The 13,938-nt window shown below is 35.1% G+C and overlaps 1 protein-coding gene across 1 annotated transcript; it reads right to left on the bottom strand.

Moving 5' to 3' along the window:
• Positions 1-3,266: 3,266 nt before the first annotated feature.
• LOC124885670 (uncharacterized mitochondrial protein AtMg00810-like) lies at positions 3,267-3,962 on the bottom strand. Its single transcript, XM_047393911.1, has one exon. The coding sequence runs from the start codon at positions 3,960-3,962 to the stop codon at positions 3,267-3,269; it is 696 nt and encodes a 231-aa protein (XP_047249867.1).
• Between the last annotated feature and the right edge of the window lie 9,976 nt (positions 3,963-13,938).

The following is a 13,938-nucleotide window of genomic DNA, read 5'->3' as shown; positions in this document are numbered from 1 at the left end:
TATTTCTTTTTTTTTTTCTTTTAATTTTTTTGTCTTTAACTTTTATTTTTCTTTTGTTTTTTATTTTTTATTCGTTCTCTTTTTTTTCCTTATTTTTCTCAAACTTTATTTTTATTTTTTTCTCTCATTTTTTATTTTCTCAATTTTTTAAATTCATCGCTTTTATTAATATTTATTTTTTTTCTTGCCTTTTTTCTCAGTATTTTTTTTATTTCTCTATTTTATTTGATCATTTTTTTATTTTTTCAGTTCTCTTTTTTTCCCCTCATTTTTCTCAAACTTTATTTTAGTTTTTCCCCTCATTTTTATTTTTCTCAATTTTTTTAATTCTTCATTTTTTTCTTGATCTTTTTTTTTTCTTTCCTTTTTTTTTCTCATTTTTTTTTATTTCTCTATTTTGTTTGATCGATTTTTTTCAACTTCTATTATATTTTGCTAATAAATAAAAAAATTAGGTAATCTACAAAGGGATCTTCTTTTTTGACATCAAAGCAAATTTAAGAACATGAATTGTTGTTACGAAGTTCTTTGAAAATTCTTGAGATAAGTTGTATCTCTAAGGCGAGAGTTGTAGAATATCTCATAAATAAAGACATAACGTGGTAGTGTCAACTCTTACCCGTGGGGCATAATTTGTAGTTTAAAAGTCTTTGAGTTAAGTCTTGCCTCTAAGGCAAGAGTTGTAGAACATCTCATAAATGAAGACATAACGTGGTAGTGTCAACTCTTGCCCGTAGGGCATAATTTGTAGTTTGAAAGTCTTTGAGTATAAGAGTTGTAGAACATCTCATAAATGAATACATAACGTGGTAGTGTCAACTCTTTCCCGTGGGGCATAATTTGTAGTTTGAAAGTCTTTGAGCTAAGTTTTGCCTCTAAGGCAAGAGTTATAGAACATTTCATAAATGAAGACATAACGTGGTAGTGTCGACTGCCTGTGGGGCATAATTTGTAGTTTGAAAGTCTTTGAGCCAAGTCTTGCCTCTAAGGCAAGAGTTGTAAAACATCTCATAAATGAAGACATAACGTGGTAGTGTCAACTCTTGCCCGTGGGACATAATTTGTGGTTTGAAAGTCCTTGAGCTAAGTCTTTTCTCTAAGGCAAGAGTTGTAGAACATCTCATAAATAAAGACAACGTGGTACTGTCAACTCTTGCCCGTGGGGCATAATTTGTAGCTTAAAAGTCTTTGAGCTAAGTCTTGCCTCTAAGGCAAGAGTTGTAGAACATCTCATAAATGAAAACATAACGTGGTATGGTTAACTGTTGCCCTTGAGGCATAATTTGTAGTTTGAAAGTCCTTGAGCTAAATCTTGCCTCTAAGGCAATAGTTGTAGAACATCTCATAAATGAAAACATAATGTATTAGTGTCAACTCTTGCCCATGAAATGTAGCTTATTGTTCGAAAGTCATAAGTCTTGCCTTTTGTAATGTGATAGTGTCAACTCTTGCTCTTGAGATGTAACTTGAATGGAAGAAATCAAAGAAAAGAACAAAAATTATAAAAATTGCGGAAAAAGAAGAAAATAAAGAAAAATATTAAAAAAATAAAATCAAAGAAAATTTAGAAGTTGAGAGAGAATAGGGAAAAAATAAAGGTTGATAAAAAATAAAAATAAAGGTCGAGAAAAATTTAAAAAGAAAAAATAATAATTTTTTTTTTATATAATAGTAGATGTTGAGAGGTATAAAGAAAAAAAATAAGGGTTGAGAAAAGCTAAAAAGAACAAAAAAAAGAGGAAAGAAAAAATAAAAAATCAAAATAATATAAAAAAATAAAAATAAAAAAGTTGAGAGGAAAAAATAAAAAAAGTAAGGTTTGAGAAAAATTAAAAATAAAAAAAGAGAAAAAGAAAAAATAAAAATCAAAGTAAAATTAAAAAGAGAAAAAAAATTGAAAGATATAAATCTGGAGTTGTTATCCATTATGAGGATCATTTATGTAATTTACTCCATTGATCAGAGACAATTTCGTCCAAAAAAATATCAGTTAATAGGTAAAAGCTATTTTAAGGAAACTTTTTTATTTGGGGCTAAAATTTGAAAGACACCCCAATTTGGGTCTATTCTTGAGATTCACCCGCTGATAATATTTCTCCAAACTATAATTTAAGTTATTTTTTTCAATTCACTCACTATTACTAGATGAATCTTTTAGATTTCTTTTCTTCCGTTTATTGATATGCTTTAACTCAACTGATAACCTCACCCGGCTTGAGGTTGCAGCCGGAGTGCCTAACACAAAAAGGGTCTAGGAGCCAAAACGCTAAACCGATTATAGCCATGACTTTACAAGAGTTGAGTTTCAATCATCATTTGCCGTGAGTTCATCAATATGCACTCACGTTTAGACCAACTGCGAGCTCAAGACGCACAAAAAGGATAATGGTTATCTGCCACCAACACAACTATCATATTACCTTGTCCATAATATTCAGACATACTAGAAGAATTTAACTTTCGTTTTCCACATTCTTTTTCCTTATTTATTTCGAACAGAATTATTGAGAGAGAGAAATATGAATTGCAGTATCACAAATTTAAATTGTGTCCAAATTTTCTTTATTATTAATCTCTATAGGTATGAGAAAAAGATTTTTTTTATTTAAAAAAAAGGTAAAAATTAAATGGATTAGCAAACATAAACTCTTATTTATCCTATTTAGCCTAAATTTCAATTAATTATAATCTGTAAGTGCTACAATAAATGTCAAGCAGAATCATCTTCTCAAATGAAGAAACAGTATCTGCCATTGAAGAGAAACAAAGGAGAGCGTAATCTCTTATTTCTAGAACTAAACCCACTTTACACAATGACCTCTCTAATTTGGAATCGTCTAGATTCACTCTTTTTATTCATCTACAAAAATAAACTGCAATTAAAAGACATGAACTCTATCTTTATTGGGCTGCATATTGGGTCGTGTCAGCAGGTCCAACACCCCACCCCACCTCCGCGCAAGCTGGAATGGGATACCGAACCAATGTTGGGAAAGAAAGTGTGATGTGAACACCTGGTGAAGCCTTAGTGAACACATTAGCCACTTTGAAGCACCGAAAACAACATTTAAAGGATAGACCAGATTGAAGCATATCCCGAACAAAATAACAATCCACCTAATATGTTTCGTGCGCTCATGAAAAATCGAATACTTAACAATATGGATGGCGCAATGATTGTCACAAAAAATAGAAATGGGTGTAAGAGAGAGAACACCAACCTCTTCAAGAAGACGAACCACCCAAACAACTTTAGTAGCTAACAGTCACAAAGCTCTATATTCAGCTTCAGTTGAAGAAAGAGCAATAGTGGACTGCTTCTTGGACTTCCAAGAAATGGGACTACCACCCAACAATAAAATGTAATCACTGCCAGATTTACAGAAGCTAGAGCAGCTAACCCAATCAGAATCACAAAAGCCAACAAGATCAAAAGTAGGAGAGTTGGTAAACAACAACCCCAAATCAGAAGTACCAGCCAAGTACCTCAAAACATGTAAACCAGTGGCAAAATGAGGAATACGAGGTTTAGACATAAATTGACTAAGATATTGCACACTATAGGAGATATCTGGCCATGTATGTTGAAGAAAATTCATTTTTTCAATCAACTTTCGGAATAAAGAAGGATCAGGAAGGAGGTCTCCAGAATCAACAGATAGTTTAAAATAAACATCCAAAAGAGATACCACAGGGCAAGCATCAACACTGTTAAATTCAGAAAGAAGATTCGGAAGAAACTTTTGTTGATTAACCAGTAACCCTTGAGGTTGATTAATGATCTGAAGTCCTAAATAATAGTGAGCAACTCCCAAATCCTTAATCTTGAATTGGTCATCCAAAAACTTTTTGAGAGCAAAAATTTTAGAAAGATCATCACCGGTTACAAGAATGTCATCAACATATACAACAACAATAGTAAGGGACGAACCAGAAAGCTTAGTAAAAAAGGGAGTAATCATTCTTACTGATAACACATAACCTTTGTATTAAAGAGCAACGGACAATTTTGCGTACCATTGCCTAGAGGCTTGACGAAGACCATATAATGATTTATTAATCTTACAAACTAGAGGTAATATAGTAGGATTAGAAGACTGAACATGTAACCCAAGAGGGATATTCATATAAACTTCCTCATCAAGATCACCACGTAATAAGGCATTGTAGACATCCAATTGAAATACATCCCAATTCCTTTTAACAACTACACTAAGAAGGCACTTAATAGTAGTAAGCTTGATAACCGAAGAAGAAGTTTTATTAAAATCAATCCCCTCTTGTTGAGTGTCACCTCGAATGACTAACCTAGCCTTATGTATCTCAAAACTCCCATCTGCCCAATCTTTAATTTTATAGACCCATTTAGAGGGAATAACCTTCTTTCCAGGAGGCAAGGGCGCAATGTCCCATATATGACTCGCCTCAAGTGCATGGAAATATTTTAACATTGTCTCTTACTAAGCCGAATTAGAAATGAACTGATGATAAAACTTAGGTTCCAGCAAGCAATTCTCGAGAATGGAAGAAGCAACCTTGGTACAGAAATGTGTTTGAAAATGTAATCCTTTAAGTGAGAAGAAAGGGCAGAAGATCTAAAAGATCTTCTGACGGGAATTAGAGTATAAGTAAAGTTTGTAAGAGTAGAAGAAGAGGTAGAATGAGTAGGAGTAGGAAAATCAACCTCGTTAGGAAAAAAACAGGAAATAAAATAGGTGTAGAAAGAGCAGAATAAGGAAAGGTGCTCTCATGAAATTATACATCCCTAGAAAAAATATGGTATGCTTAGCCAAATCTAATAACATGTATGCCTTTTATATGGACTGCGTACATCTTACCCTCCCCAGACCTCACTATATGGGAATACACTGGGTTTGTTGTTGTTGTTGTTGTTGTTGTTGTTACAAAGAAACACACATGAAATGGATCTAGATTGAAATTTGTCCCTACACGGCTTAGGACTGGCAACCAAAAAGAGACAACCAAAAACTTTGAGGTAGGTATAAGAAGATTCAAAATTATACAAAAGTTGATAAGGTGTTTTGTGACGTTATAAGGGCGAAGGGAATCTGTTTATCAAATAAGTAGGTGCGAGGACACATTCCCTCAAATATTTAAGTGAAAGTTTAGATTGAAAGAGCAAATATCTAACGGTTTTTGGTAAATGCTTGTGTTTTCTTTCCACAACAATATTTTGTTATGGTGTGTGAGAGGTAGAATTTTGGCATACAATGCTTTGGGAAGAAAGAAAGATGTGGCATCATTACTAGGGCCCAACTCAAATGCATTATCAAATCTAAGGACTTGAACTGAAGTATGAAATTGGGTTTGAACATGAAAAATGAAGGACTTAATAGGGGGAAAACATTAGATTTGGAAGAAAGTTGTAACACCCCGTAAAATTCTCTTATAGTCTGAGCCTTAGAGCGTGTTCAATGGAGCGAAAATCCGGGCCTAAAAGTTTGAGAAGTGTCTTACCAAGTATGAAATACTTTGAATTGTGTGGAATTTCCCTAATATCGACTTTTAGTCATGTAGATCATTGAATAAACTTTCCATTGATACTAATTTCATCAAAATTCGACAAAGGACGGGCAAGTTAAGGCCATTTTATTGAAAATAGTTTTATTCGGAATTTTCCCTGCGCGATCGAGAGGTCCGACGCACCGTCGGACATGCGATGTAGCGTTGACCGCCACCGTCGCAATGTTCTAATGAGCCCTTCCTCTGGTTGTGTTCGACAGACCATCGACCATTCGACGGACCGTTGCACTCCACCGTGGAACCAAGGCAGTATGACCCAGTTCTGGTCCTGTGCGACGGAGTGGTCCAACGGACCGTCGCACCCCACCGTCGCATGTTCCGATCAATAATTTTAAGACGATTTTCAAAGGGCTTTTTGGTCTTTTCCCACTCTTTCTCAACCCCTATAAATACCCGATAAAGGGCTCTCAACCTCATTTCTCTTCTTCCATACCAAAACTAGGGTTTCTACAAATCAAACCCTTGTTTCTTGTTCAACAAAAATCAAGAGAGAATCAAGAGAAATCAAGAATATCTCCAAGAACCTTCAAGAAAAGAGTTTCTCTGAGGTATGTAGATGTTGATTCTTGAGTCCCTTTCATCCAAGAAGCTCAAGAATCCTTTTTCTAAAATTCAAAGATCTTGTGCTTATGGGTTTTAATGAATTTTATGAGTTGAAATTGATGTTCCTGCTATGATTGAGTTATGATTCATGGTTGATTATAAGGTTTTTAAGCTTTGACCCTAGTATGTAGAATTCATGTGATGTTTATGATAAATCCTTTTCAAGTTGCTTTCTATGTGATGTGCTCATGTCAATTAGGTGTTGAAATGGTTGAATGAGCAAAGCATGCTCCCCATATATTTGATAAAAAGCTTATGTGAAGAATTAGGGCTACTATAGTATGTTGTTTAGGAAACCCAAAATTGTGTGTAAGTCTACGCATGCCTAGTGTTTGATGAAATGCCTTAGTGAATGAATTATGCCATGATAGCACGAAATCCTCAATTAGATGTGAACCCATGCATGCCTAGTGTTTGTTGAAAGGCCTTAGTGAACTAGTTGAGACATGATAGTAGTAAATTCCCCAATTACGTGCTCTTTAATACATGCTAAGCCTTTGATACATGCCAAGTGCTTAACGAGTAAGTTGTGACATGATAGTATGAAGTTGCCCCAATCATGTGATATCCAATACATGCTAAGACTAATATACGTGCAAAGTACTTGATGCAAGACCTTGTCAAATAGAGTATGATCTAGCAGCATGTTTCCCCTACGCTACTATATGTTTATGATTCTTAAATGCTTGAAGTAACGTTTTAGTGATTGTGATGATGAATGTATGATTGTGGTGACGACTAGTCTAGAATGGTTATGTTTTACTTATATGTTACCGAGTCCTAGGGGTATTTATACCCAACAATTTAGCTGTTGTCTAGAGCCTATGTCAGTTTACGATAATCCCATTCGAGCCATGATTCTCAAAGCTCAGTGAATTATAGAACTTTGTATCCTCAGACAGATGCAGAACTTAAGAAATCTCAGTAATTTCTGTAATCCCTGTATTACTAGTAATCTAGCCTCAGTCTTGTACTCAGCTCAGATCTAGTAGTATTCAAGAGTTTAGTTCTGGCCTCGATAGTGACCGAGTAAATCTATTCAAGCTCTGTATCAGATGCAGAACTTAAGAAATCTCAGTAATTTCTGTAATCTCCGTATTACTAGTAATCTAGCCTCAGCCTTGTACTCAGCTCAGATCTAGTAGTATTCAAGAGTTTAGTTCTGGCCTCGATAGTGACCGAGTAAATCTATTCAAGCTTTGTATCGTCAGTTAGATACTGTGATTTAGTATTATTCCATCCGATACGGAACCAAGTGAATTCAGTCAGATCCTTTTTTTGAAACGTGATCAGTACCAGTTTTAGTTCAGTTTGTGTTCAGTTGAGAATTCAATTCAGAGTCTTTCAATTGGGAGTAGGAGCTAGAACCGAGCAAGGGATGGGATGGCAACTCCCCGTCAGAGAGAGGCCAAGTCGTTAGGAGCAAATACTGAACTCCTGAACTGCGTAGCCAGCGCTGGATGCAGGGTTCCCCATCAGGAGAGGTTGTCACCGTTAGAGAGGTTTGACTATTACATTGCCTCAGGCCGACTTTTTGCGAGGGTCATCCGTTAGAGAGGCTTGACCAGAGAGGTATTTACCCGTGGCACGGTATTGACACCCTTCCAGCTGGGGTTACAGGTTGGACCCCACCAGTGAAAGTTAGGGCATGTCGGTTAAGTAACTACTTTCCACAGTTTCAGTTTCAGTATCAATCTTCAGAAATCAGGACTGTCTGATGCAGTCATCTATATCCATGAGAAACTCAAATAGTTCCATTGATTCAGAGATCTCCCGTCATATAGGCTTGGTCTCATATACAGTTATTTATTATCATATTCAGAGATCTCCTGTCAGATAGGCTTGATCATAGTTTCAGATTCTATTGAGTGTTCTTGTTGTTAAATTCGAATATGATCATTTTCTTATCATTGATAATAGATTCCAGAATCATCCATTAGAAAGACTGATCTCTGATCCAGTCAGTCGAAAGCAGTAAGCTCAGAATTCAGTCATTGATGTGAGAAGCTCAGAATTCAGTCATTGATGTGAGTATATTTAGTAAATCCATTGTCAGTATCAGATGATTCAGTGATTCAATATCTCAGTGTTAGTAGTGGGTTCAGTTGACAGTAAAGTGGTATCCGAGTTTCAGTAGCTAGAGTTGTGATGATTGTGATTATGGTTGTGCATTCCTGTATGTGTTCTCGTTCGTTACTCTCATGGTTATTCGGTTAAGTAATTGTTCATGCATGAGCCCTTACATTTAGCCTTACCTCATCTGCATACTCGGTACATTCCCGTACTAACGCATTTGCACTATGGTGTTTTATTTGACACCATAGGTTCAGAGGCACGAGATCCAGAGTACCCTCAGCAGTTCAGTCCCAGTCAGCAGCAGTAGACGTAACAGTGAGTCCTCTTCATTCGAGGATGATCCTTAGTTACTATTATTCCATCAATTTTTGTTTATGTTCAGTAGGCGAGTTAGTTGGGGACATGTCCCATCAACTTTACGGTTCAGACAGTTTAGAGGCTTTTCGGACGGATGTATTAGTATTCAGTTTTCAGTTTTGAGTATTTTTAGATGTTGTGAACCTTATGGCTAGTTTTCACTTTTATTCAGATATTATGCAGTATTTCAGGTACAGATATTAGTAAAGGGTTAGCTTGTGGTCCTTTGGGATCACAAGCACCGTGTAACGATTAGGGAGTAGTCTCGGGTCGTTACAAAAGTAAATCTGTCTAGGTTGCCCTAGAATAATCATCTACTATGGTTAAAAAATACTTGTATCCATTATATGTTGGTGTGTGAAAAGGTCCCCACAAATCGACATGAATAACTGAAATAGATAAATAGACTTGATTAGACTCTCAGAAAAAACAATTTATTGTTGCCTAGCCACATGATAGATTTCACAAACAAAAGAGTGTTTCTTGGATAATTTGTCTTTTAAATGAGTAATTGATCTCATTTTACTAAAAGGCACATAGACAAGTCTTAGATGCCAATACATATCAGAATCAATTATAGAAGAATCGAAAAAAGAAAAAGAAGTAGCAAACTGTACAGAAAAGGGAACATTTTTATTCAATCCAGTGGTACTAACAATATTAGCAAAACTTGAATTGAAAGGAAAAGAACCAGTGTTCCCAGCATCACCAGAAGAAGTAACAGGTATGGATGATTGTGAGGGTCAATCTGCCTGAAGAATTTAAAGCCCATTGAATACTCTACCAAGATCCAGTGGTCTCTTCAGAGAAGAGTCCTGTATATACAATGATTAAGAGAGAAATGAGCACTAAAATTAATCTGTAACAATAGTTTGTACAGAGAAATGAGGTTCTATTGAAAAGAAAAAACATATAAGTCATCTAAAAGATCAAAGACTTTTGTCAAAGAGAGAGATCCTGTACAATTCACTTTAGTTTTATATCCATTAGGTAATGTAACTATATAAGGAATTGGAAGATGTTTAATATGAAAAAGAAGAGACTTATCAAGAGTCATATAGTTTGTTGGACCCGTTTATATTATCCAAAGATTATCAATCGATTTGGAGAACTAATAAGAAAAGACACAACGAGTTCTAAAATCAGGACAGTTAACCAAACCTGTAAAATATGAAGAGCCAGAGGCAAGATTTGCGGAACCAGAGATAGTGAAGGAACTCTAGTTTATTGAAAAGAGATAGCAGGTGTTCATATTGTTCTTTGGTACAACCATGACTCTAAATTTCAGATTGTGGAGATTTGCATTCATTAACAAACCCTTCTACCTAACACAAACCTAGAGGTTCTGAAACTTAGGCATAAGCAACAGTCCTTTTAAAGTTATTAAGGTTACGGATTGGGATGAGGAGGACGAGGATTATTGGGCTGACCATATAGCCTATGACACTTGTTTAATAGAGACTAGGTTTCTTACAATACTTTCAGAAGATGTTGGGCCTTCTAAGGTCAAAAATAACCTTTTGAAAGTATGTTTTTGTGTCCTGGGTGGTAAGGAACCTTTAATAGGTCTTTGTATCTCAGTGGAGAAGGATGCCAAATCAGAAGTGAAAGAGGGAACAGAAGATTGGGACTTGACTTGACACTCATCATTGATTAACATAGCATAAACAATATCAACATCTAGAAAAGGATTTAACAGGATATTTTTTCTAACAACAGAATAATTGTCATTTAACCCCATAAAAAAATTGATGTAGTTTTTTATGCTCCTCTAATTTTTGGAAACTCTCGAGACAACCACACACAATTAGTATAGGTGGTAAAGTATGTTAACTCATTCTACAATTTCTTAATCCTAGAGAAAGATGAAGCAATGTTTGAGGAACCCTAGGACATAGAAGAGAGTTCTTTACTAGTTTGATGGAATTTTGTAACATTAGCCTGACTATATCGCTTTTCAATGTTTGCCCATAATTTTTCAGTAGATTCGGCACACATTACACTTTCTCTACTCTCTAATTTCAAACTATTCAATATCCACGTAATGACTATGTCATTTTCACCGATACTAGGGTTCAAAATAAGGAGAATTCACATTTCGATTTAGCTATCTTACCATTAATCAATCCCAATTTATTTTTACAGGATAAACCAATCAAGATCCCCCTATAGCAACTGCCATACCCATTCCCATTGAATTGAGTAGTGACAATAATAATTTCTGAATTATCAAAAGGGTGTAGGTATAAAAGATGAGATGGATCGACAAAAAGTGAAACAAAACCTGCCTCGAAAGCAGTAGAACTGGATGTAACAGGTGAAGACATGATTCCTGCAATTAAGGTTCATAATAGATCAATACCAATACAGGTTCACAATATCAACACCAACACAAGTTCACAACATATCAACACCAACACAATACTTAAAACAGTATAGCCACCGATCTAATAAAAGAGGTAATACTGTGCTTTTTCCAAAACTTGAAGAAGTAAGAGTCTTCTATAACTATAGCAGCAGAACTTAAAGAAAATACAACACTTCATCAAAGAATATTACTGCATGCTGGTCAAAAACCTCACCGAAAAGAAGACAAATCAACAACGCCACTCGTTGAGGATAACATCGATCGAAAACTGACGTTGTGAGCTACACATTTTTGGCTCTAATACCATGTTACGATCAAATGTCAAGCAAAATTGTCTTCTTAAATAAAGAAACAATAGTTGTCATTGAAGATTAAAAAAAGAGAGTAATCTCTTATTTTTGGAACTAAACCCACTTTTGCACAATGACCTCTCTAATTCGAAATCTTCTAGATTCACTCTTTTTATTCATTTACAAAAATAAACTGCAATTAAAATACATGGACTCTACCTTTATTGGGCTGCATATTGGGCCGAGTCAGCAAGTCCAACAATAACCTCTCTTTCAAATTAAACATAGTTTGTAGCTTCTCTTCTCCTACCCTCTCTTCTAATCTCATTCTCCTCCCTCCTTCATCTCCCTTTCTCATGCTATCTCCCTCTCGCTGACTCCAGCTTTCTTATTCTCTTTTCCTTTTTTAGAAAAAAAAACCTTCTATTTTTAAAACCTCCGATCGTTAATACTTCAAGTTATGTATTTGTGTTTGGTTTCAAATACCAATACATTTTGATATGAAATTGAAAGTTTGAGAAAAAATGATGATACAAATTAAATGATTCAAATACAAATGATGCATATACTTGTATATATACAAACACAAATGACAATTTTGATACATCTGAGAAAGAGAAAGAGATGAAAACAGAAAACAAAAAAAAAAGAAAAAAATGAGTGAAAATATCAAAAAAAAAAAAAAAGACAAAAGCATTCGTTGATACACCTATATTTGTTAATACAAATGCAGTGATACAATGACTACCTAGTCAAAATACAAAATATATATATATATATATATATATAAAGAAGAGAAAGACAAGTTTGTATTCACTGATACACCTGTATTTGTTGATACAAATACAATGATACAGCACGTGACCCAGCTACAAGGTAGGCTACAATGTATAATTTTGCAAAATGATGTTATTGCTGCGTAGTTTCTACTATAATTAGGCTATTTCTGAAAGGAAAAAAATCATCATTTTCACCCTAAACTATACCCAAAATATCAAAGACACACCTAAATAATTAAAGTGACCTAATACGCACCTAAACTACTTAAAATTGAATTTTTTACCCCCTAAATCTGTTGTAGAAAAAATAATTATTTAAATAAAAAAGCGTGTCTAAATAAAAATTAACGCAAAAAAATAAAATAAAATATTCCCCTCCCCAATCCCTAAACCATCTTCTCCTTCATTGCCCCCATCCCCAAACTCTAACCCCACCTAAACCAACACATCTTCTTCAACAACAACACCCCAAACTCCAACCCCACCCCTAAATAATGCACCTTCTTCGCACCCCATCCTCCAACCCCATCGAATCAACGTCAATTTCACCTACCACCACCAATTTCCATCACAATACACAGATTAATAATCTAACCCACCACCACTAATCCTCTAACAAATTTTAAATTTTTAATATCATTGGTAGATTTATTCCATATATCTCTTCCTTCAATTTAAAAGAAAAGATTTCTTGCCTTTTTCTCACCAAAAAATCAATGAAGAAGAAGAGAAGTTTATTTTTTTAATAAGAGACGATGGATTATGGATGAAAAATATGGTTAGAAGAAATTGATTGTTATAGTAATTTTATTGGTGCGATAAAGTTTATGGTGGTGATTAATTGATGGTACAACTATGATGATACACCATAACAATGGAGGTTTTGTGATGGATATTGAAGAAAATGAAAAAAAAAATTAAAGAGAAAAAAGAAAAATTTATGAAAATAATAAATTTTTTAATTTTTTGTACTATGGTGATGTGGCAAGCGCGTGTGAAACACCGCATCAAATGCAAGTGGTATAATGCTTTAAAACAACAACAAACCCAGTGTGTTCCCACAAAGTGGGATCTGGGGAGGTAAGATGTACGCAGTCCATACCGCTATCTCCGAAAAAGTAGAGAGGTTGTTTTCGATTGACCCTCGGCTCAAGATAAAGAATAGTAAACAAGGTCGTAATGAAACAAGCAGCAGGATGGATGACATAACAGAAATATGGAATAAAAATATCAAAAATAAAAATCTAGAAAATGCAAGATAAGAGAAATAAGAGCACTACAAAATACGGACTAAAAAATAGGAGAGACACCAAGTAGGAACACACACACAGAGACCAAAGACACCCACCACACTCAAACTTTCCTGGCTAGAGACTCCTACCTATGGACATAGTCCAAATATTACTAATCCGGCTACATAAGAAATCACCTAACTACTTGCTACAATCGACACAGTCATACTAGCATTCTACCCTTATCCGCACCCTCCACACCTTTCTATCTAGGGTCATGTCCTCTATAAGTTGTAGTTGCTCCATGTCATTTCTAATCACCTCCTTCCAGTATTTCTTTGGCCTACTTATACTCCTCCTGAAGCCATCTAAAGTTAGCCTCTCACATCTACGAACTGGGCATCTGTACCCCTCCTCATCATATGCCCAAACCATCTCAATCTTTCTTCCCGTATCTTATCCTCCATCGAAGACACTCTCATCTTCTCCTGGATAGTATCATTCCTAACTTGATCCCCTCTAGTAAGTCCACGCATCCAACGCAACATTCTCATTTCTGCCACCTTTAATTTTTGGATGTTGGAGTTCTTGACTGGCCAACACTCCGCTCCATATAGCATGGCCAGACGGACTGCCACTTTGTAGAATTTGTCTTTAAGCTTAAGGAACATCTTCTTATCACACAACAC

Source organism: Capsicum annuum, chromosome 7 (assembly GCF_002878395.1).
Source record: "Capsicum annuum cultivar UCD-10X-F1 chromosome 7, UCD10Xv1.1, whole genome shotgun sequence".
NCBI lineage: Eukaryota > Viridiplantae > Streptophyta > Magnoliopsida > Solanales > Solanaceae > Capsicum > Capsicum annuum.
Note: the sequence above shows the minus strand (reverse complement) of the source record. Positions and strands in the feature narration are given on the sequence as shown.